General features: G+C 39.9%; 1 protein-coding gene and 1 long non-coding RNA gene across 2 annotated transcripts in view; one reads left to right on the forward strand and one right to left on the reverse strand.

Annotated features, from left to right (window-relative positions):
- LOC143725792 (uncharacterized) overlaps positions 1–23,149 on the forward strand; it is a 132,378-nt gene that overhangs the window by 17,852 nt on the left and 91,377 nt on the right. The gene's annotated exons all lie outside the window — the stretch shown is intronic.
- On the reverse strand, positions 14,773–18,616 carry LOC143725785 (uncharacterized). The gene is made up of 6 exons (XM_077218532.1): positions 18,565–18,616; positions 18,114–18,397; positions 17,673–18,007; positions 17,068–17,483; positions 16,800–16,954; positions 14,773–16,677 (listed from the first exon to the last, which is right to left on the reverse strand). Exons 4-6 carry the CDS (start codon positions 17,356–17,358, stop codon positions 16,521–16,523), a joined length of 603 nt encoding a protein of 200 aa, XP_077074647.1. The 5' UTR covers positions 17,359–17,483; positions 17,673–18,007; positions 18,114–18,397; positions 18,565–18,616; the 3' UTR covers positions 14,773–16,520.

Here is a 23,149-nt window from a genome sequence, read left to right on the forward strand (position 1 = left end):
ATCATAAGCCATGAAGGGATCTCAGTTGAGGGACTGTCGGAGTGCGGGTCCTGCCAGTAAGTTAAGGCTCTACAATTGGCAGCCCAGTAGTAATGTTGAAAGTTTGGCAAACCCAAACCCCCCAGCGACCTAGGCTTACACACTTGAATTTTAGATATTCTGTGTGCTTTGAAGCCCCAGACAAAAGGCAGCATAATAGAATCTAAAGTTTTGAAGAACTTTTGGGGTAAATAAATCCGCAAATTCTTGAAAAGATACAAGAATCTGGGTAATGTCACCATCTTAATAGCATTCACACTCCCCATCATTGATAGTGGTAAGGTCCTCCAGCATTTAATATTGTCCTTTAGGTTTTCAAGCATTGTTAAATAATTAAGCTTATATATATATATCTGTGGCGAACAGGACGGCCGAGAGACGTGAGAGAACGGCGCAAGGCCGGTGGTGCGATTGCTAATGAGCAACACCTGTGAAGCACACCGGTCTCGCATCTCTCACGGAGGAGCGGAAGCATAAAGGAGGAGCGACGACGTTGATGATCGAGAGAGGAACAGGCCTGTGTTTTAGTTTTTGAATTTGTGTTTTATTTTAGCCAGCAGTGGTCTGCGAGGGGCTGCTGGCAGTTCTTTGTTTATTTTCGGTAGCCAGCAGTTGTCCACGAAGAGCTGCTGGCAGTATTTTGGTTTGTTTGTTTTATTTTAAATAATATTTATTTGATTGTTCGCCGGTTCCCGCCTCCTCCTTCCCGGAAAATTGCTACACTGGTGCCGAAACCCGGGAAGAGGGAGGAACGCGCTGTCAGAGAGTCCTCGCCGCTGTGGGGAATCCGCGGTGCCATCGAGCATGGTGCGCGAGTCGCCGCCGCTCGCCGTGGGCCGGAGCCTGCTGCCATCCGCCGAACGAGGGGAGGAGCACGGAGCGGGGGAGGAGCGGCCATGGAGGGGAGGAGCACGGAGCGGGGGAGGAGCGGCCATGGACGCTCGAGGCGGTGTGCTGGAGTGAGTTGCTGGTGGGACGGTCGAGCTCGCTGCCGGCCGCCTGGGTATTGGAGGGGCGGCTGCCATCCAGGAGGGAGAGGAGTCGCCGCTGCTCGCCGTGGGCCGGAGCCTGCTGCCGTCCACCAGCGAAGGGGAGGAGCAGGGAGCAGGGGACTCCTGCCGTCTGCCCAAAGCACCCGAGGAGCCGTCGCAGTCCACCGGGCGGCGTAGGAGCGTCGAGCCGTCCACTGAGGGCTACACAGCGTCACCGCAAGGCACCGCGGAGGAGATCGCCCAGCTGGTGGGGGACCAGATGGCAGCGCGTTGTGGGAACCGGACCAATTTTTTTTCCTCTCCCCTCTCTCGATCTGTCGCTCCTCAAGCTTCCGTCTCCGTTTTCCTCGGCTTGTCGGTCCATACCCCCCAGGGATCGCCGCCGCCGGGGGGGAGTAGGCACAGGCTCGTGGGTACCCCCCGGCCTGTGAAGGGCGATGGGGGTATGTGGCGAACAGGACGGCCGAGGGACGTGAGAGAACGGCGCGAGGCCGGTGGTGCGATTGCTAATAAGCAACACCTGTGAAGCACACCGGTCTCGCATCTCTCACGGAGGAGCGGAAGCATAAAGGAGGAGCGACGACGTTGATGATCGAGAGAGGAACAGGCCTGTGTTTTAGTTTTTGAATTTGTGTTTTATTTTAGCCAGCAGTCGTCCGCGAGGGGCTGCTGGCAGTTCTTTATGTTTATTTTCGGTAGCCAGCAGTCGTCCGCGAGGGGCTGCTAGAGTATTTTGGTTTGTTTGTTTTATTTTAAATAAAGTTTATTTGATTGTTCGCCGGTTCCCGCCTCCTTCTTCCCTGAAAATTGCTACAATATCTTTTGGGTTTCTAGGTATATTAACTCCCAAGATATTTCAAACTGTTGATGGCTATTTTAAAAGGTAGACTACGCATAAAAATTGGACCAATGTTGCTAGTCACAGCCAAGAATTCACTTTTTTGCCAATTTACTGAATAACCGGAGAGTTTACCAAATGTTTCCAACAGATTTAGTAAGGGTGGAATAGACTGTTCAGGGTTGCTTAGATACAGAATGATGTCATCTGTGTAGAGGGAGATATGATGGTTAATTTGAGCCCTTGAATTTAACCCTAAATTCAAGGGCGAAATTAAAGGGTTATTTTTAATTGCAAGAGCGAGAGGTTCGATTGCTATTGCAAAAAGCAAAGGCGAGAGAGGGCAGCCCTGTTGAGGGCCTCTGTGTAATTGAAATTGCGATGACTTGTTAAAATTGGTGAGAACTGAAGCCGAAGGATGGAGGTATAACAACTTCACCCAAGAGGCAAATGCATCACCCATGTCAAATTCTCTAATCATAGCTAAAATATAATACCACTTAATTTGGTCAAACGCCTTTCTGCATCTAAGGCAAGAATTGCAACGCTAGCTTTAGAATCAAATCTGTTGTATAAGACATTCATTAAACGCCTGACATTGAAAAAAGAAAAACGGCCAGGAATAAAACCAGATTGGTCGGGGTGGATAATTTCCCCAATGCAAATATTTAATCTATTAGCCAGAATTTCATAAAGATCAGAAAGGTCAGAGTTCATAAGAGATATGGGTCGATAAGATGTTACTTGGTCATTCTGATTTGTGAAAACTTTCAAAGGTCAGTTTGGGTCAGTTAACTGTTTCCCTGAGTGGTTAACTTGGTTATTTTGATTTTTGAAAACTTCCAGAGGTCAGTTTGGGTCAGTCAACCCTTCCCTGAGTGGTTAACTTGGTCATTCTGATTTGTGAAAACGTCTCAGGTTACGTATGTAACCCTGGTTCCCTGAGAGGGAAGGAGACGCTGCGTTGAGACGCGGTGGGAACGCTCTGCGTGATTGCGTCGTGAAGCACGTGTATAATCAGTCCAATGGAAGAGCGAGACGTCATAGGCGCATGATGTCATAGACCAGGAAGCTATAAAGCACACCAGAAAACAGACCATGACAGCTTCTGAAAAAGCCTGAAGTAAGTCGATCAGGGCATGCAGGAAGTATGGTAGGAGAACGCAGCGTCTCGTTCCCTCTCAGGGAACCAGGGTTACATACGTAACCTGAGACGTTCCCTTTCAAGGGAACTCGAGCTGCGTTGAGACGCGGTGGGAACCCTTTACCCACTATGCCATAATGAGAAATGCCCGTTCTGTGTGAAGTCCTTGCGCACACTAAGAAGCAAGCAGCCTAGCCCCGGGAGTGGAGAGGTCTAGGTCATAAAATCTGACAAATGCATGTGGTGAGGACCAGCCTGCCGCATTACAAATGTCCTGAAGGGAAACACCCGAAATTAAAGCCTAGAGGCAGCCATACTCCTTGTAGAATGGGCCTGAACAGCCATAGGTGAAGGCTGTCCGGCCACTTCATACGCAATTGAGATAGCCTCAACTACCCAGTTTCTCATTATCTGTTTAGATGCAGGGCAACCTATCTTAAGTTACCCGAAGCAGACAAATAATTGTTCTGATATACGCCACTGAGCAGCTCTGTGGACATAAGCATCCAAAGCCCGGACAGGGCATAACAAATTAAGTTTTTCCTGATCTGGGGTATTAAAGGTGGAGGACAGAAGGCCTGGAGCACAAATGACCCATACATTTAGTAGGGACCTAGAAATACAACCCGACCTGGGGTGAAGAAATACTACCACCAAACCAGGTGCAAACCCAAGTACGTGCAGGCCTCAGCCTCATGTACCACGGAGAAGACGAAATTAAGGATCTCTCCTCAGAGATAACCCAGCAAAGAAACATTCATTGCAGAAATCTGTACCAACAGGGCAGAAACAATATTCAGAAGGCGTTCTCTGCACCAGGCAGAGAACAGTTTCCATATCAATGCATATTTAGTCTTCTCGTGGAGGGAGCTCTAGACTGGAGTATGGTCTCCACGACCTCGGTCGAGAGACCTGAATCTATGAGCTGGGCCCCCTCAGAGGCCGAGCCCACAGTATCCATAACTCCAGAGCTCCCAGGAGCAAAGATATCTGCTCTGATATACGAGACCATCAGTGTGTTGACCACTCATGATTGCCCCCGACTTGTGAGGGAAGCATCCGTCGAAAGCATTATGCGTCGACAAGAAGCCCTCAACACTGGGCCTGGGCGAGGAACCAAGGTTCTTCCACATGACCGAGGCACGTAGGCATATCTGCGTGACCTTGATCATGTGAAAACGGATTTCCCCTCGGGGAAAACCTCTTGGTCCTGAGTCACTACTGCAGGGGTCTCATTTACAGAAGGCCAAAAGTAACTACGTTGGACGCAACTGCCATGAGCCCCAACCAAAGACCTTCCACCAAGCGGCCACTCATGACCGCCCCCCATCCTGTGAGGGAAGCATCCGTCGATAGCGTGACGCGTCGACAAGAAGCCCCCAGCACTGGGCCCTGGGCGAGGAACCAAGGTTTCTTCCACATGACCAAGGCACGTAGGCATTGCCGCGTGACCTTGATCGTGCGAAACGGATTTCCCCTCGGGAAAAAAACCCTTGGTCCTGAGCCACCACTGCAGGGGTCTCATGTACAGAAGGCCAAAAGCAACTACGTTGGATGCAACTACCATGAGCCCCAACAGTCTCAGAGACTGTTTTGCAGTGAGTGACTGAACTAGTTTTACATTCTTTAATAGCTGTGAGAATCGCAGAATACCTGCAGGAGACATATGTGCTTGCATGTTGTCGAATCCCATATTACACCTAGAAAAGTGGTCCTCTGAGCTGGGAGGAGTACACTCTTTTTGGTGTTGAGCCGCAACCCCAACCTCCTTATGTGGGACAGAACGACATCTCGATGTTGAACTGCCAAAAGCTCGGACTGAGCTAAAATCAACCGATCGTCGATATAATTTAATACACCAATGCCCTGGAATCTCAGAGGAGCCAGAGCTGCAACCAGGCATATTATAAAGGTGCGGGGTGATAACCTAGGCTGAATGGAAGAACCCGATACTGGTATGCTTCGCCCCTGAAAGCAAACCTCAGGAACCTCCTGTGATGAGGATGGATAGATAAGTAAGTGTCCTTTAAGTCTATTGCGACAAACCAGTCCTCGGACTGAGTCTGTGACACAATCATATTTAGGGTAAGCATACTTTGAACTTAAGATTCTGAAACCTGCTGTTTAATTGACGCAGGTCTAGAATAGGGCACAACCCCTCATCCTCTTTCGGAACAATGAAGAAATGGCTGTAAAACCCCGACTCTCTGCCGGTGTTGTGAACTTTTTTCTTCTCAAGTGTAGAAAAGATAGAGTTGCAGACCAGGAGATTGTTGAGGTATAAGTTCTTTATTTCGTCGCTGTAGTCATCTCAATCAAGTCTAATCTAAGGGAACTTTACATTGCAGTTTATATACATTTCAAGGGGGTGGGATTCATTTCATAGAGGAGGGGACTCTTGAACAAAACATGTAAAGGAAAGTACATGATTCAGCTGGTTTCCTGATTTCATCAGGTAACAGTGTAACTCAGAGCCTTGAGATGCTAATCCAATCAGCCTGATTAGATCAACAAAAGGCCCAGCTGACCTTTGAGATGTGACAAGAGGTTAATGTCCAAAACCTTGATTGCCTCAAAAATGGAAAACCGTGTGTGCACTCTCAGTTAAAATACTGTTGAACCTAAATTAAAACATTTAAATAAATTTGTAATCCTACACCGGGAGGAGGAACCCCTTCTACAGCTCCTTTAGCAGAAGTATCAGTACTTCCTGCTCCATAACCAAAGCCTGCTCGGGGTCCACCACAGTGGGGAGGACCACTAGAAATCTGGGCGGACAAGAACCGAATTCTGAACCCTTTCCTATAGTGTGCAGGACCCACTGAGAAATATGTGGCAGTAGTTTCCTCGCTGACAGAAATTCTACTAGGGGAACGAGTCTCTCAAGACTGGCCTCTGGATTTGGTTGAACAGTCACTACGGTGCCCTGAAGCGGCGAATCGGCAGGGAACAACCGAACTGACCGTTCTACGACCCTCCTCGGAGGATCGTATGGGGACGCTGACACCTCGGTGCCCTGAACGGCGAACCGGCAGGGAACAACCGAACTGGCAGCGCTGCGACCATCCTCAGAGAGTCGCACTCCAGAGGGCGCCGAGGAGAAACGATTTCTCAAAACCGTCCCTGCCCCGGAGGAGCCCTCAGAAGCCTGATAGCCTCGTTTTTTGCGACAGGACTTCCTGTCTAAGCTTTATTAGAGATGACGACAGTCCTCAGATCTTGCCTACCTCTAAATAGCTTAGTTCCTACGACCCTCCTCGGAGGATCATTGGAAAAAGCAGGCACCTCGGCACCCTGAAACGGCGAACCGGCAGGGAAACCGAACTGACTGCTCTGATAGCCTGATAGCCTCGGCGTCAGGGCTTCCTCTTTGTCCAAGCTATTTTAGAGATAAAACAGTCCTCAGATCTTGCATATCTCTAACTTTTTGGCTAGACAGCTACCTAGCAGAGGAAGAAACCTCTGGAACGCCGCTGAATGGTTTATTTTTTTTTAAAGCGGAGCGTCCAGAAGAACAGACATAATTTCTTATTTTTCTTTATTTTTAAATCAGAAAAATGTATATATATATATATATATATATATATTAGTGCTGTCAAACGATTAAAATATTTAATCGCGATTAATCGCATTAATGTCGTAGTTAATTCGCGATTAATCGCACATTTTTATCTATTCTAAATGTCTCTTGATTTCTTTTTGTTCATTATTTTTTCTCATTTTAATGCTCTTATCAACATGAAAAAAGTGGATTGCTTGCTTTGTGCACATTTTTTTTTATTGAAAACAACATAGGCAATACTGTTCAATTTCACACTAACATTCTCACTTGGATCAAATAATTTCTTTGTAACACAATGTAACACTGTCCATCAATAAAAGGGTGAAAGAAATACTGACGAGGTACTGATATTGACGAGGGGGCGGAGAATTCGCATCAGCTGTGTGTGTGTGCTTGGCCATCATCAAGTGGTACTTCAGACTGGACGTGCTGCGATGATGATAGCTCATTTCATAACGACAAAACACACAGATCACTTTGGTCTGGTCAATGGAACCATTTGCCAACTTTTTAAAAGTAAACTTTCCATTAAGAATCTTATTGGCATCCATTTCGGCGTCTCGCGCTCGTCATCCACTCAAAACGTAACGATTTGGCCGGCTCGCAAGCCCAAACAAGCGTGCCTGTTGTTTTGTTTTCGGTCTAGCTAGATCCACTTGCGCTTTGGTCGACGAAGCAACAAAACGTCCTCGCACGGCGCAAGCCCTTGAAATGAATGGGTTTCATAGCGCAGCGCCGCGTATGCCGCGTCCTGTTGCAAAAGCATGTGGAAAAAAAACGACAAAGTTTGCTAGACCAAAAAGACAGTTAATCTCGCGATAAAAAAAATTAATCGCGTTAAAATGGTTTTGCGTTAACGCCGTTAATAACGCGTTTAACTGACAGCCCTAATATATATTATATTATATATATATATATATATATATATATATATATAAAAATTGCAACTTGACCGACAACAATAAATATGACAAGGACAAAATACACAGATCGCTTGCTGAAGGCACAGAAGCTGTCGCGGTCTGTTTTCTGGTGTGCTTTATAGCTTCCTGATCTATGATGTCACCCGCCTATGACGTCTCGCTCTTCCATTGGACTGATTATACACGTGCTTCACGACGCAATCACACAGAGCGTTCCCACCGCGTCTCAACGCAGCTCGAGTTCCCTTGAAAGGGAACTACCGTAGGTCAGTTTGGGTCAGTTAACCCTTCCCTGAGTGGTTAACTTGGTCATTCTGATTTGTGAAAACTACCGTAGGTCAGTTTGGGTCAGTTAACCCTTCCCTGAGTGGTGTAGTGTTACAAATTTATTAAAATGTTTTAATTTAGGTTCAACAGTATTTTAACTGAGAAAGTTCACACAAGTGTTTACCATTTTGAGGCATAGGACATTAACCTTTTTGTTACTTTTCATCTGATGTCACAGACCTTCCTGTTCCAGTCTGTGCTCTCTCTATTGTAAGTTAAATTGATCAGAGCACTGAGACTATCAGCTTTTGTCTTTATGCACTGCCTGGCCATTAAGCTCTATGATAATGTGAAGGTATCGGTGAAGAGTTTGGCTGATTGGATTAGGACATTTACATTACACAGTTATGCTGATTGGATTAGGATTGGTAACACTCTCATTCTAGGGCACGTTCCTAAACATGTATATCTCATTTACATGTTTTTGTTTCTGAGTGTCTCCATCTTTATGTAACTCCTCCCCCTGAAAGGGTATATGAACTAAAATGTTGGCCTTTAGTCAGACTTGGGTAAGATTTTGGATGAAGCAGACTACAGCAAATAAAGAATCCTGCTTAAAAGATAAGGCAAGTCTCCTGGTTTTCGCTTCTGAGTTTTTCTACACTTAAGAAGAACAAGGTTTACAACAGATGGTGCCATGACCCGGATGCAGAAACTGAAACTCAACAAAGAATGAACTTTTGAAACTTCAAAGCTCAAAGATCTCAACAAAGCTGACTAAGTCTCCAGACTGAATTTTGAAACATCCAGCTAAACAAAGATTGCCATACTGAATCTTTCCAGCTTCTTCCAGATTGAAAACTTCAAGCTGAACCAAGATTTCCAGGCAGAATCTTTCTATACAACAAAAATTTGGTGAGTTTCACTCCATTCAAAGAACCGTTGAAAAACCAGTAAAAAAATCTGTTATTCCTCTGCGCCATCAGAGAAGAAGTTAACAGACAGCTGTAGGGTTTGTTAACTAAAGTTATCCTCTAAAGTTGCTTTTAGAGATGAAATGTATCCTCTGTTTTTCAGGCAGGGAAGATTAACGTACATGATAATACTGTTTACCCTCTGCTTTGCCAGGGAAGTGTTTCATCCTCTATAAAGTTAGTAAAAATTAGCATCAAGTGCTAATATACTGTATTGTACCCTCTGTTTTTCAGGCAGGGAAGATTAACGTACATGTTAATATTGTTTTACCCTCTGCTTTGCCAGGGAAGTGTTTTATCCTCTATAAAGTTAGGGAAGATTAGCATCAAGTGCTAATATATTGTACCCTCTGTTTTCAGGCAGGGAAGATTAATGTACATGTTAATATTGTTTTATCCTCTGCTTTGCCAGGGAAGTGGCAAAAGTTTTTTTTTTCAGGCAGGGAAGTTTTTTTAGCGTAAATTGCTAGTAATTTGTGTATCCTTTGCTTTAGACAGAGAAGGTTAGCATTAACAACAGTAATCTGTGTTAACGAGTGTACCCCCTGTGGATCAGAAGTTTTAGTGTCTGTTTGTGTTGGCAAAAAAGAAAACAATGTTTAGAAGGAATGCTAGACTAATCCCAACAACAGAAAAAGGTGGTCTTGCTACTCCTTTATGGACAGACAGTGAGTTCAAGTCATTGTTAGGGGAGCAGATGGACTCCATAGTGACTGAGTCAGTCAGATTGGATTTGAGAAAGAAATTTGGTATTCACCCAGAAAAAGTATTTAATAATTTTATTTATTAGGATAAACCCCTTGAGATGCATCGTCTCGTTTTCAAGGGGGTCCTAAAATACATCACAGCCATCACAAAAGAACAATAATAAAATAAACAAAAGTACAATTATACATATTGGACAAATACATACAGAACCACAGACACAAATCCACAAAAAACAAAACAAAAAAAAAACAATAATATTAACCGAAATATACAGAACTTCACAACCACTAGATCAATGTGGGAGAAATACATTTGGAGTTGAATGTATATATATATATATATATATATATATATATATATAGGTATAAGTTTTTGGATCACAGAGTAATAATACAATTAATTTAAATATAAAAAAATTCACTTTGTGTCAGCATCATACATTACAAGAGCAGTCAATCACAAAGTAAGAAGACAAAGTATACTTAAACATCCCAAATGAAGTGATGGATCTAATATCGGAAGGTAAGTTATTCCAATCTAAAGTGGCTTTAAACATAAAAGCTCTTTTGCCAACTGTCTTCTTGGCTCGGGTCGGGAGACAGAGAAATAAAGCTGAACAGAGTGCCTCAAATGATAATTTGAAGTAATAAGAACAAAATACTGTTTTAAATAAGAAGGGTAATTGAAATGGATACATTTAAATATTAGTTGAAACCAATGAATTTGTCTTCTTGTATTTAAAGAAGGCCAATTAAGGGCAGAATACATTGTGCAATGATGCGTGAGAAATGGGCATCCAAGGACAAATCTACACAGTCTGTTATAGGCTGTTTTAAGACGGGAAAGGTCTGATTTTATAGAGTTTTGATATACTTCCGATTTTTGACTATTGTGATGTTGTCTAAGTTGAGAGGCGAGTTTCTTGCGCACACTATAAGTGAATCCGTTACGAGATCGATATAAAACATTAATTCCATAATTGACTTACGTAAAATATGACCAATATGAATTTTGAAAGAGTGCTCAGAATCTAGCCATAAACCAAGATATTTAAATTTATCAACTTGAGGCAGAGGAGTACAGTCAGAACAAGTTATTATACAAGAATTGGTTTTAGATTTGAGTTTTTGTCTGGTACCAAAAATCATGAGATATGTTTTAGTTTTGTTGAGCAATAATTTGTTATAAAAAAGCCAATCTTGTAGAATTTTGAAATCATATTGAAGACATGCTCTAATTTGTGGAAGATCATGATTAGATGTATATAAGACGGTGTCATCTGCATAAAGTTGAGCACAACAGTAATAAAAAATTGATGGTAAGTTATTAACGTAAATAGAAAAAAGGAGTGGTCCCAAAATTGAGCCCTGAGGCACACCTCTTTGCTGAGTTAGCAGATTGGATTTTTTTCCATGTAGGAAAACACATTGTTTTCTATTATGGAGGTATGAACTCAACCACAATACTGCATTTTTAGACAGGCCAATAGCATAGATCTTATCTAAAAGTAGGTAGTGATCAACAAGGTCAAAGGCTTTAGTCAAGTCAATAAATATTGCAGCTGTAAGTTCAACATTATCTGCAGCAGAGAGGACATCATTGGGGAATTTAAGAAGGGCAGTAGATGTAGAGTGGTTAGATCTAAAGCCAGATTGAAATGGTGATAATATATTGTTTGCACTAAGAAAATGTGAAAGTTGATTATAAATTAGTTTCTCAAACACTTTGGCAATAGAACATATAATAGATATGGGTCTATAATTGTTAAGATCTAGTACATCTCCTCTATGTATTGGAGTGATGCGTGCGCACTTCCAGATAGCTGGTAACTTACATGAAGACAAGGAGAGATTGAATAAATCAGTAGGTGGTTACTTAAGTATATGGGATGCTAGTTTGATCAACTTATTATCTAAACCATCCAGTCCAGCACCACTGTTCCCTTTTAATTCATTTATGACATTTTTCACATTTCATCTGGTTGAATTGTCATAAAATAAAATGAACTGTGATTGGGATTGGGCAAAGTATTAATTGAAAAGCCAAGTACCCAGATCAAATTCGGGTATTAGGGTAGAACAAACAGAAGAGAAATGATGATTAAATGCTTCAGCAATAGATAAAGAGTCATGTAGAATTGTATTTGAAACTCGTATTTGGTTAATACAATGTTTATCTGATGTTTTGGTAGTAGTTTTAGTTTTTTTCCAGAATTGTTTAGGATTCTTAAAATCATTACTGAGGCTATCCTTATAGTAATTGGATTTTGCATTACGGGTTTTAGTCTTACTCATATTTCTCAGCTGCCTGTATATTTCCCAATCTACATTAGCCCTTTTTACGGCGCAAAAATTGACCATGCTTTATCCCTCTGCCTAAAGAGACTAATAAGTTCAGGGTCAATCCAAGGGAGGTGTTTACCCTTGACCAGGACAGATTTCCAAGGAGCATGTTTGTCCAAAACATCAATAAACTCGGTATAGAAGAAATCCCATGCGTCTTGAACATTAGGTATAAGTTGGTATCTGTCCCAATTTATAGCGATCAGATCATTAAAAAATAAATCTGTATTCAGTTTCTTATATTGTCTAATTTTGATAAGTATTGGTGGTGATTTAGGTAATTTGATCTTCCATACACAATAAACTATCGAGTGATCACTAAAGCAATCAGACATAACACCTAACCTTAGAAATCTATCTGGATGTGAAACAAGTATTCAGTCAAGCAGGGATTGAGATGTAGGAGTGATACGAGTTGGTTCCTTAATTAACTGTGAGATATCTAAATTACTAAATAAATTTTTCACTTTATCAGATGATTTATCTAACCAGTTTTTATTGAAATCCCCAAGTAAAATAATTTCATTATTACAGGAAATGGAGTTAATAGTGGATATCAGGTGATCAGAAGTTTCAGCTGGCGAAGAGGGAGGTCTATATATGCTCCCGATAATTAAGCTTTTATTTTCGTGGAAAATTACTTTAACAAAAGCACATTCAAAATGTAGAGGCTCAACTGCAGGTATGGTATACTCAGATATGAGCTCAGAGGAAATATATATAGCCACACCCCCACCTCTGGAACTCCTATCAGATCTATATAGGATATAATTTGGAAGATTAATTTCAGTCTCTGATATATTACTATTAAGCCATGTTTCGGAAAGAGTAATTGTGTTAGGTTTATGTAATGCAACCCATGCACAAAGTAGGTCAATTTTAGGGATAAGACTCCTAATATTTAAATGTAAAATTTTTATTCCTTTAGCATCACTCATAGAAAAAGCTAATTTTAGTACTATTACTATGGTCACTGCTGCTCAAACATAACTGTAAAAGTAATTGGATCCAAAAAAGCAATATACAATTATAGAGGTTGAAAGATTCATTTGATACAATAAAACAAAAACACGAACACACATTACATAGACGCACATACAAAACTAAACAAAAAAACATTACCCAAGAAAGACCCAGCAACCCAGTAAACAAAATTACGCAGGAAAAGAACATCTACTAGTCTCAAGACTCAGTCTGCATTAATATGAAATAATAGAAAGTGTAGCTCAAAGAGTACTTCACAGGCAGCATTTAAAGTCAGTAAGGGAAAAGAAAAGGAAAAGCAAAACAGTCAGCATGATATAAACCAACAACAACTGAAACTGAGAGCAATCACCTCTTGCATCTCAGCAATCACCTCTTGCACCTCAAGAAGAGTGTCAACACCTCAAAAAAACAAACAAAAACTTTGCAGTCACGTTGTCACATATTATGAATAGGAAGAAAAATAAATAAATACTTGCAACAGCAAGATGTAAACAAACAACCACTGAAAGCAATCACTGGTTGCATCTAACAACAAGTATAACAAGTATCAACAACACCTCAACAAATTTAACAGTCGCGTTGTGATATGAACCGGGAGAAGAAAAAAAAAAGGTCTATTGAAGAATGCAAGAAGGTGTTAGGTGCATGTATCATAAAGTGAAATATTAAAGGGATTATCTGCTGCCACCAAGAATTTAGCTTATCCATTGCACAAGAACAAGCTAGGTGTATTGCTAAGTTAAAAGAACAGAACAAACAATTGTTCACTCGAGTTTCCTGTCTCACGAAAAAGGTGGGCCATAACAAGGCCTCAACCAAATCTGACTCAGAAGACCAACAGTCAGATGAGATTTATCCTGATTTAAAAGCTTTCTTTGAAACAGATGTAGCCATCCAATCAGAAACTGATAAGCCTGTAGATTCGGTAAAGATATGTGTCGCAAGAAGATTTCAGGGAATTGAGGGAGCTGAAAGTGTTCCTCCCAACTCTTCTGTTGTCCAAAACCAAACTGATGCTAAAGTGTTAAGACCTAAGGATATAGAAAAAATATCCTAAAGCTTACCTTCAGTACGCACAGATTTTGCTGAATTTAGAAGGGCATTCATCAGTAAAATGCATCTTTACGACATGTCGTTGGCAGAAGTTACACAGCTGATGTCACAAATTCTAACTGAATCTGAATTCAAGAGTTTTGAGTCTGCTGTTACTTCTGAACAACAACATGCCAGAAAAGATAAACAGAGAGGGAGTTCTGAAAGCGTTGAAAAACATTCTTGGACCAAACATGGACTGGTCAAAGATCACTAGTTGTGTATAGAAGAAAGATGAGAATGTTAGTGAGTACACTCAAAGATTTTTTCAGTCAGCAGCAGCATAAAGTGGTATAGCTGACACTTCAGAGAAGGTGCTAGAAGATAATGGTCCCCTAGTTCACACATGGTTTGACATCACTTGATGTTCAAATGCATGCATCAAAGATGGCTGCCGAGTGAATGGCATTGAGAGACTGCAAACTGAATCCGTCAAAAATCATGAAAATGACTTGACATTCAAGTAGATAAGTGAAGTCTATGGCTTTATATGGATATTGGGATTTAACTTTTATGAGTATTTCCCATTATTTTGATGTTTTGGGGTACTTCTGACAATACTTGTCAAGACTGTAAAAACCAGTCAAATTCAAAATGGAGGATGTCAAGAAAGCTCTGAGAGAACTGGCAAAGAAAATTGATGGAATGGCTGAAAATGTGGGCAAGATAAGCGGTTTGGTAGAGGATGTGAAGAAACTAAATAACCTACTTGCACAGAAGGATGAGAAAATTGCAGAATTGGAGAAAAGAGTTGATGACTTGGAGTATTATACAAGAAAAGAAGATGTGGTCATTAATGGCCTAAAAACAACACGTCGCACTTACTCCAATGTCACCCGAGGGGAGAGCAGTGAAGTTGATATAACAGAGGAAGAAAAACAGACGCTGGAGGAGTAGGTGATTAAGTTCTTCAATAGAAGGGATATCTTTATTCATAAGGAGAGTATCGCTGCTTGCTATACCCTCCCTAAAAGGAACGGACAAATGGAAAGAACCATCATTTTGAGATTTGTAAACAGAAAATAGAACTCTTGAAACAAGGAAAAAAGCTAAAGGACACGCATGTGTATGTGAATGAACATCTTACGAAAAGGAATGCTGAAATAGCTAAACATGTAAGGGCACTGAAGAAACAAAGGAAAATCCATTCAATTTGGACAAGGGACTGTAAAATTTGGATACATACGTACAAAAGCATTATCTGGTGAGGAGATGAAGGTCCTGTTAATCCGGGACCTCAAAGACCTGGAGAAATATGGCATTGTTTAGTCAACAAGAACATTCTTTTGAGGCCCAGATCTATCTGATCGAGGTTTGTTTCAGACATAAAGAGTCCAACTTGGTGGTGAGCAGATTTACATTTATTTGGAACAACCCTGCTACAGACTATGAAGGTATTTATTTATATTTTTGGTTGAGACTGATGGTTGATTTACTGTTTTTCCAAGTGCCTTTTTTCGTGTTCCAGAGACTTATATTGAACCCGCTTTTCTATTATAATATGCTTACTTGTTGGAATTTAATATTATATCTTTTAAAAAAAAATGTTCTTCTTATTTTATGTTGTTGTTAGATTTCTTTTGGACGAATTGATCTATTATCACTTTCAATGGTGTGTATGTGCATTGATTAGGATGTGTGAGATTGGGAAGAAAGTTTGTGATCAAATTGAACAATTACTATGCAGGAACGAGATATAGACCCGGAAAGTAATTTTTTTGAACAAGTTACTAGAAATTGTTTTTATTATACTGAACACCAATTTGAGGGAAAATTTAACTTGGAGAATGTTATATCAATTGTACAATTTAATAGCAGGAGTCTATATGCAAATTTTGATAAGATCACAGACTACTTGCAACATAATACCATGCAATTTAATATAGTCGCTATTTCTGAGAGCTGGCTCAGTCATGATAAAGGAATTCAATTTGAACTAGAAGGTTATCAATTACATTATATGAATAGAGTAAACAAAAGAGGTGGGGGTGTTGCAATGTTTGTGGATAATAGGTTAAAGCATTGTGACCAATCACAGAAAGTAGGGACACGAGTTTGTTTGGGGGCATTTTGAGTTATTCGCAGATTCTGAAAGTGTAGTCTCCAAGCTTTCCAACGATGTGTAACACATGGAAATCTGATAATATTTGGAGAAGTTGTGGCCATTTGAAGGTAGGCACACAAAAAAGCTAAAAGGGGAGAAAACGGCCTCAAAAGATTGTGCAGTTCTCACCTCTCTCTGCTGCTGGGAGGGACAATAGGGTTCATTTACATCTCATTTAGATAAGCCATACCCCCTGTAAAGGGGGCAAAATGGTCAGGAAAATGTGGCATCAAAGAAAAAAAAAAGTATATATACATATGCTAGGCAGTAGCTAATATTAAGAAATATGTTGTGCTTTTACTTTTAAAAATGTTGGTAACGTTACAGTTAATGCTTACAAACATTGACGATTTTGAATACAGAAGTTACATTTGTAATGGTGTATTTTCATTTAGATGTGGTATTATTATTTGTGCAGTAGCTAAGATTAATTACTGCATAAATAAATTAAGATTATTAAGTAATAAATTCATTTTAAGACAGCATGGAATAGATTGTAGAATATGCTGTTAGCTATAATTTGGATGGTATAGTACCATGAGCCACAATTAAAGTCTTGTGACACTCATGGCAGGCGTTATTGTTGTCGAGTTTCTGCGCGCCGATTGCTTTGAAAATGCTCCGTCGCGCAGTAGCTGATATTCGACAGGTTGTGCATCACAGTGACTTTTTGCAAGCACCACACCTGGTCTCTTGGCTTCAAAGCTGTGACAGAAAAAGCACATAAGACATTTTAAACATGGCAAAGTATTTTCTTATAAAAAACTCTCATGTGTATGCTGTTGCTATGTTATATTGTATGTACACAATGTGAAAGTTTCAATTACCTGAAGTGCTGATAACTCTTGATCTGTGGGAGTCTACGGAAGTGGCGAGTCAGATGCTGCTGCCAGTCGAAGGTCTCGACTAAAACTTTGCCCTCTGCCGTTCCAACAAGCTGTGGGATATTGAGGTGACTCACAGGAGAGCTGTTTTCCACAACCTGATGAAAAAAAAAAAGAGAGGAAGAAAAAAAAAGATCTTCAGTTAAATGTTTCATTGAAGCAGAACAGAAAACAGCACTGAAGTCATTAAAGCAAAGTAAAGTTAAAGTACCTTAGCGATGTCTGCCAAAGTGTTGACTCTTGTCTTGTAGGCTTGCTTGATGAGTCCAAAGCCACAGTCAGGGGAAAACTTGGTGTGGCCAGCAATAAGGAAGTGGATTTCAATTTTATCGTGAAGCTTGTGTCCAACCCGCCAGGCAAGGTACCAGAGCATGAAGTTGTTCTTGTTCTGCCCACTGCAGTTGTCACAATGAAGATCCACCTCTGTTTCTCCAACCTCAAAGTTGTCGAAGAAATCATGCATGTAGCTGATGACTTCATTATTTCCCTTAATAGATGACATGCCTTCATCAATCAAGTAATTCACCTGTTTCTGCAGCCCTTCACATGAAACACCAAATAGGCCACATTTCCGTGGGGTCAGGAGTACATTGGTCCTGGCTGGAGAGGGTTTGAGGGAAAGTGTAACTGTAGGAGACAGAGGGAGAGAGGGAACTTCGATTAGATTAAATTTGCATCTATTCATAATTGTCTAATAAAGATAAAACTTACTATATTGATGCTATTCTGCCATTGCAATATTTATTCTCATGCACCAAATCACCCTTTAAGGGACATTAATAAAGTAAAGTGAAGTAAATGTGTGTGAAATATTACCTGCTGAGCAAAATCAAAACTGTAATGCATCCTGATCTTCTTGCTTGCTGGTAGGGATGGTCCAAAAGACAGGTTAAAGGCACAGCAAATCTTTCTGCAGGCAGCAGTCATGTCGTTGTACACAGCCCTCTCTTTCTGCACAAGGGAAAGATGATCTTGTTGCTTCTTCACTGCTTCAGACTTTCTATCATCTGGGAGGTTTGCACTTCGTATCAGCTGCTCGTTATTGCTTTGGCACTGCCAGCAGAGATCTGTGCGTGGCCGGCAACTTTTGATGTGTGGGAGAAGTCGGTTCCACAGTGCTTTGAAGCTGGTTTTACAAACTGCACGCTCACCTGAAAAACAGATATTGCTTATGGTTAATTGTATTGTAATTGCTAATAGTGCTCCGCATTATTTCACTTTATAAGCACTAAATTTAAAATCAATGTTTACACATACCAAGCTCCTTAGCAGACTTCACGTAGAGACGCCACACTGAGGCCTTGGACACATGAGTTGGCAGCAACTTTACATGCCAATCCTTATGCCCAGGCTGTCGGCCAGGCAGCATGATGGCATTGTCTTCTGCATAGTTTTTTATGAAGGCCACAACTCTGTTGATATCCTCAGGGCTGATGAACCTGGCTGGTGGACGTGGCAGTGAGTGCTTCTTCCTCAAACGTGGTCTTGCCCCATTCTCCTCATAGTGTTTGACTATATCAGCCAGGGTGTCTCTGCCAATGCTGAAAAAATTGTGGGGGGGGGGGGGGGGGGGGGAGAAAAAACGTTTAACATCATGGTCTTGCTAACAGGCATCTTGTCACCTATATCAAAATGTATTGTACAAATTATAGGTACTTCTACTTTACTAAAGTAAATTTTATGATGAATGCTTTTTACTTTTACTTACTTTAGAGCTTGTATCTGTACTTCCTGGTTTAGACCTCAGTTAGTGGTTAGACCTGGTTCGAGTCAAAGGATTAAAAAAATCCTGTACATTAAACTCTTCATAAATACTTTTACTTTTGACTTATAACGCACATTTTACGGCTACGTATACTTTTACTTAAGTATGAATTTAATCTGATACATTTACGATTACGTTAGTAAATCCTTGGTAAGAATATTAAGTAGTACTTCCTCCACCACTGGCTAAAAGTATTAGCATCACAATCAATTCAAGAATGCTAACAGGCAGGTTTACCTGAGCTAAGTTAAGTCATTAACACCAGTCAATTCAAGCAATTGAAGCATTATTCAAATTAATAGCAGAAGCTCACATTACCACCTTAAAGCTCATTATAGTAATGGGGGTTTTGGCAAGTGATATGATGCTAACGATTAGCAGCTAACGTTACAATTAAAACGACAGTCCTGAGCTAGCTAAAAACAATAGGGAGGTATTGGAAGGTCTAAACATGGACTAAACATGAGTTAACGTGTACGTGTTCTTAGAATGAACAAAAAACGACAAACTTTGATGTTTATGGAAACTCACCCCATAAGAAACAGAAAAGTATTCTTGCAGATCTCGTTGCCTCCAATGAAATAAGTCGTTCGGGCAAACTTTCTCTTTGTCGGGGTCTTCTTTGTGGATGTAACCATCTCCGAAGTTTGCACTGTGCGTCTGTTTGCCTCTAAAGTGTCCAATAATTGGGATGTCCTGCCACTCTTTTTCCGCAGCTAAAGAATCCAGCCGTATGTTGTACATAATGTCTGGAGAAAGCTTCTGGCTACAAGACTGTCTCCAATGCAGAGAGTTCTCTTTTCTCCTCGTGTAACATTTACAGTCAAAGTTACGAATTTTACCAATTTCTCTATCTATATCCCCATCAAATGTTACTATCGATATAGCCTCTGATATCTTACGGTCCAACTCGTCTGACGCCAGTCCGATACATTCTTCCTCGTCTTCAACTTCGCTCAGTTGTAGATTAGGGATATTATTCAGTCTTATCATGCCACTTTCATCGTCGCTCAGGTCGTCTTCAGAATCAGTGAACGCTTGTTCATAAGCATCCGGCTTGTCGAAGTAGTACTTCAAAACATTTTCGTTGTAACGGCCACGGTTCAGCTCGTCTGCGACATTCTTTGCGGCGTCCATTTTCATTGAATTTTGATATCAGATAGAGCCGCCTAGAGCGCTGCATAATAAGTAGCCACGCTGTTGGGGGGCGGGGGCAAAAGCGCCGGCGGCTATTCAGTAGAGTAGCATCTGCCTGCAAATACGGAGGCTGCATTTTCAGGACCCCACTTCTAGGACCGCATTTCTAGGACCCTAGGTTTTTAGTGACAACGCCACCTACCGAATTAGAGGACCAGCGAAGATGGATGACATTCAGAGTGTGAGTATCAAATGCGAATCAATTTTTATTTGTTTAACTTTAAAAACAATTGTGATGCATTTCATTGGAAAGTTAACGTTGCTAATGTGCTGGTGATTTGCTAAACAGTCTTGAATGCATAGCCATCATATATTAGCCTCTAATGCTGGAAAATGAATTGTTAGCACGTTCATTTAACGGAACTGTTGCATGATAAGCCTGTGTTGACTTATTTACAGCACAATAAACTGTAGCATGTTCGTTCTGAAAGCTTGTTAATTACTCATTGTTTTTCCATTTTCTCTCTCTCTATTATTTTTTTTTCTCAGTTCAGAGGGGCTTTATTGACATGAGTGTTTCTAGAACCTTTGTTCCCACAACATCAAAATCATTTTTTTTCCCAATTCTTTGAACAGTATGCAATAATTGTATTATGAACATTGATTGGTATGAAGATTGATATCATTATTTTTATCATTATCATTACTCTGTGGTAACTAAGATCTTTTAAATATGAAATTTAAAATTAGAGAGTAGAACATGTTCAACTAAATGTTCCTTATTTAATTCACTTCTCTTTCTCTCTCTTAGGAGTCAGTGATGATGTTGTCCATGTGTTTGTCCATCCATTGTAGTTTGTCTATGTGGTTCACGTCATGATCAAATTTGTTTTTGTGTGTGTTCTCAAGTTCAGTTGTTATATATTATTTTGTAAAATATTTTGTGTGTTCAATTTCAGTTGTTATATATTATTTTGTAAAATATGTTGTGTGTTCAAGTTCAGGTGTTATATATTATTTTGTAAAATACACAATCTTAAATCTTCCCCCAGAGTCATCCTTGTCTTCCCTCTGTACTTGAAAATGTGGTCCATCTAGTGACTGAAAAGACTATAACATGATTCCTTGTTTATTTTACTTGAGTTATTATAGTATGCTACTTAGACCCAATAATTTCTCAACATTCCTAGGAACCTGGTTTAATTGCAATAAAGAAAGTAGTATTTGGGTGTAATAAAACTTGGAGAAAAAAAACTCGAATGTAGTTAAAACTGTGTGGAAATACTGCCTTGGTGGCACTTTTTTCGGTCCTCCAAAACTAGGGTCCTGGAAATGCGTTCCTGGGACTGCGGTTCTCCGACTCGGTAGGTGGCGCTGTCACAAAAAACTAGAGTCCTAGAAATGCGGTCCTAGAAGTGGGGTCCTGAAAATGCAGCCTCCAGGACTGCAGACAGATAATATTGATTCAGTATGGAAATACACACAGACAATGACACTCCCATACTGCATGCTAGAATCTCCGAAAAACAAGCCGATTTCAACCTAAAAATGTACGCTTTTAAATATACCAATACTGTTATCTCAAACATGGAGCGGCTTTTTCATGATCTCTAACAGATTCTGCAAAAAAGCGGAAATCACCAATTTTGGAAAAAAACGCTTGTTTCTCATTTTGCTCGCAAGTTGTGCTGCCGACTTGTGTCACTGGTTTCCGTGACGGGTTGTTGAAAGTATGACGACTATGGCAAGCCGTTTTAACTTTTATTCATTTCCAGGATATGAATTCTTGATATCAACAATTACATTTTTGATATAAACAATTACATTTTTGATATCAACAATTACATTTTTGATATCAACAATTTAATTATTGATATCAAAAATTTAATTCTTGATATCAACAATTAGATTCTTGATATCAACAATTGAAAAATGACTTGTTAGTTCAAGATTGGAAGAGTGTGTATGAAGAAGGGGATGTTGACTTAGCCTACAATTCAATTTTAAATACCTTTTTGACTTTGTATTATACAAATTTTCCAATCCAGCAATCAGAGATAACATCTAAATGTCCATATAAACCCTGGGTTACAAGGGGTCCGATGAATGCTTGTAAAAAAAAAGAATACTCTATACAAAGAATTTGTTAAGCATAGAACTAAATAGAAAGAATCTAAATATAAGACATATAAAAATAAATTAACAGGTATCTTAAGAAAATGTAAAAGAGACTATTATAATAGATTGCTGGAAAATAATAAAAATAGCATAAGGGTACGTGGAATATTTTAAATTCAATTATTAGAAGGAAAAAAAAACAAGCACTGCATGGTTTTCCAAACGAATTTAATGATAATGGTAAAATAATTAAACATGGATGAAGTCGTGGCTGGCTTCAATAGATTCTTTGTGAACGCAGGACCTAATTTGGCCGATGAGATAATACCTCCACAAGAGGGCGATGTCTCACAATATTTTGAAGAAAGAAATTCAGCAACTATTTTTTTTAGAGATACTGATAAAACAGAAGTACTTGATATTTTAATAAATTTAAGAATAAAACATCAAGAGATTGTAATGATATTGATATGCTTTTAATTAAACAATTAATTGCAGTAATAGTAGATCCCATAGTATAAATTTCCAATCTCTCTTTGAAATTTGGTTCTTTTCCCACAAATATGAAAATAGCTAATGTGGTCCCTATTTTTAAAGCTGGTGAACAGAATCTTTATACTAACTATAGGCCAATCTCACTGCTTCCCCAATTCTCTGAAATTCTGGAGAAGATATTCTCCATTAGATTCGGTAGTTTTATTGATAAATATGGGATCCTAACTGATAGTCAATATGGTTTTAGAACAAACCGTTCTACATCTCTGGCTTTAATAGACCTGGTGGAAGAATTAACAACCAGTATTGATGATAAGGAGTTTGCTATAGGTGTATGTATAGACCTTAAAAAGGCCTTTGATACAATAGATCATCATATTTTGTTTCAAAAATTGGAAATTTATGGAATTAGGGGAATAGGGCTAAACTGGATAAAAAGCTATTTAGAACATAGACAACAATATGTGCAGATGGGGGAGGAAAGGTCGAATATATTACAATATAGGTTGTACCACAAGGTTCAATTCTAGGACCAAAATTATTTTTATTATACATAAATGATATTGTTAAAACTTCCGATTTGTTGAAATTTGTAATTTTTGCCGATGATACAAATATATTTTGTGAAGGAGAGAATCTCCAACATTTGTCGATGACTGTCTCTAAAGATTTGGCTAAGCTTAAATTGTGGTTTGATTTAAACAAATTATCTCTCAATATAAAGAAAACTAAATTTGTGATCTTTGGGAAGCGTAGAATTCCCGCTGATTTAACTATT

Source organism: Siphateles boraxobius, unplaced genomic scaffold, assembly GCF_051911475.1.
Source record: "Siphateles boraxobius isolate OS27281-9 unplaced genomic scaffold, OSU_SipBor_1 77, whole genome shotgun sequence".
Classification (NCBI taxonomy): domain Eukaryota; kingdom Metazoa; phylum Chordata; class Actinopteri; order Cypriniformes; family Leuciscidae; genus Siphateles; species Siphateles boraxobius.

Bases quoted from the DNA above. Each gene is read 5' to 3' on its own strand.
- LOC143725785 (XM_077218532.1), bottom strand. From the start codon at position 17,358: ATGTCATCTATTAAGGGAAATAATGAAGTCATCAGCTACATGCATGAT. The intron at 16,955-17,067 runs GTACTTTAACTT...TTTTTTCATCAG, and splicing joins CTTTGGCAGACATCGCTAAG to GTTGTGGAAAACAGCTCTCC. The intron at 16,678-16,799 runs GTAATTGAAACT...TTTCTGTCACAG, and splicing joins AAGAGTTATCAGCACTTCAG to CTTTGAAGCCAAGAGACCAG.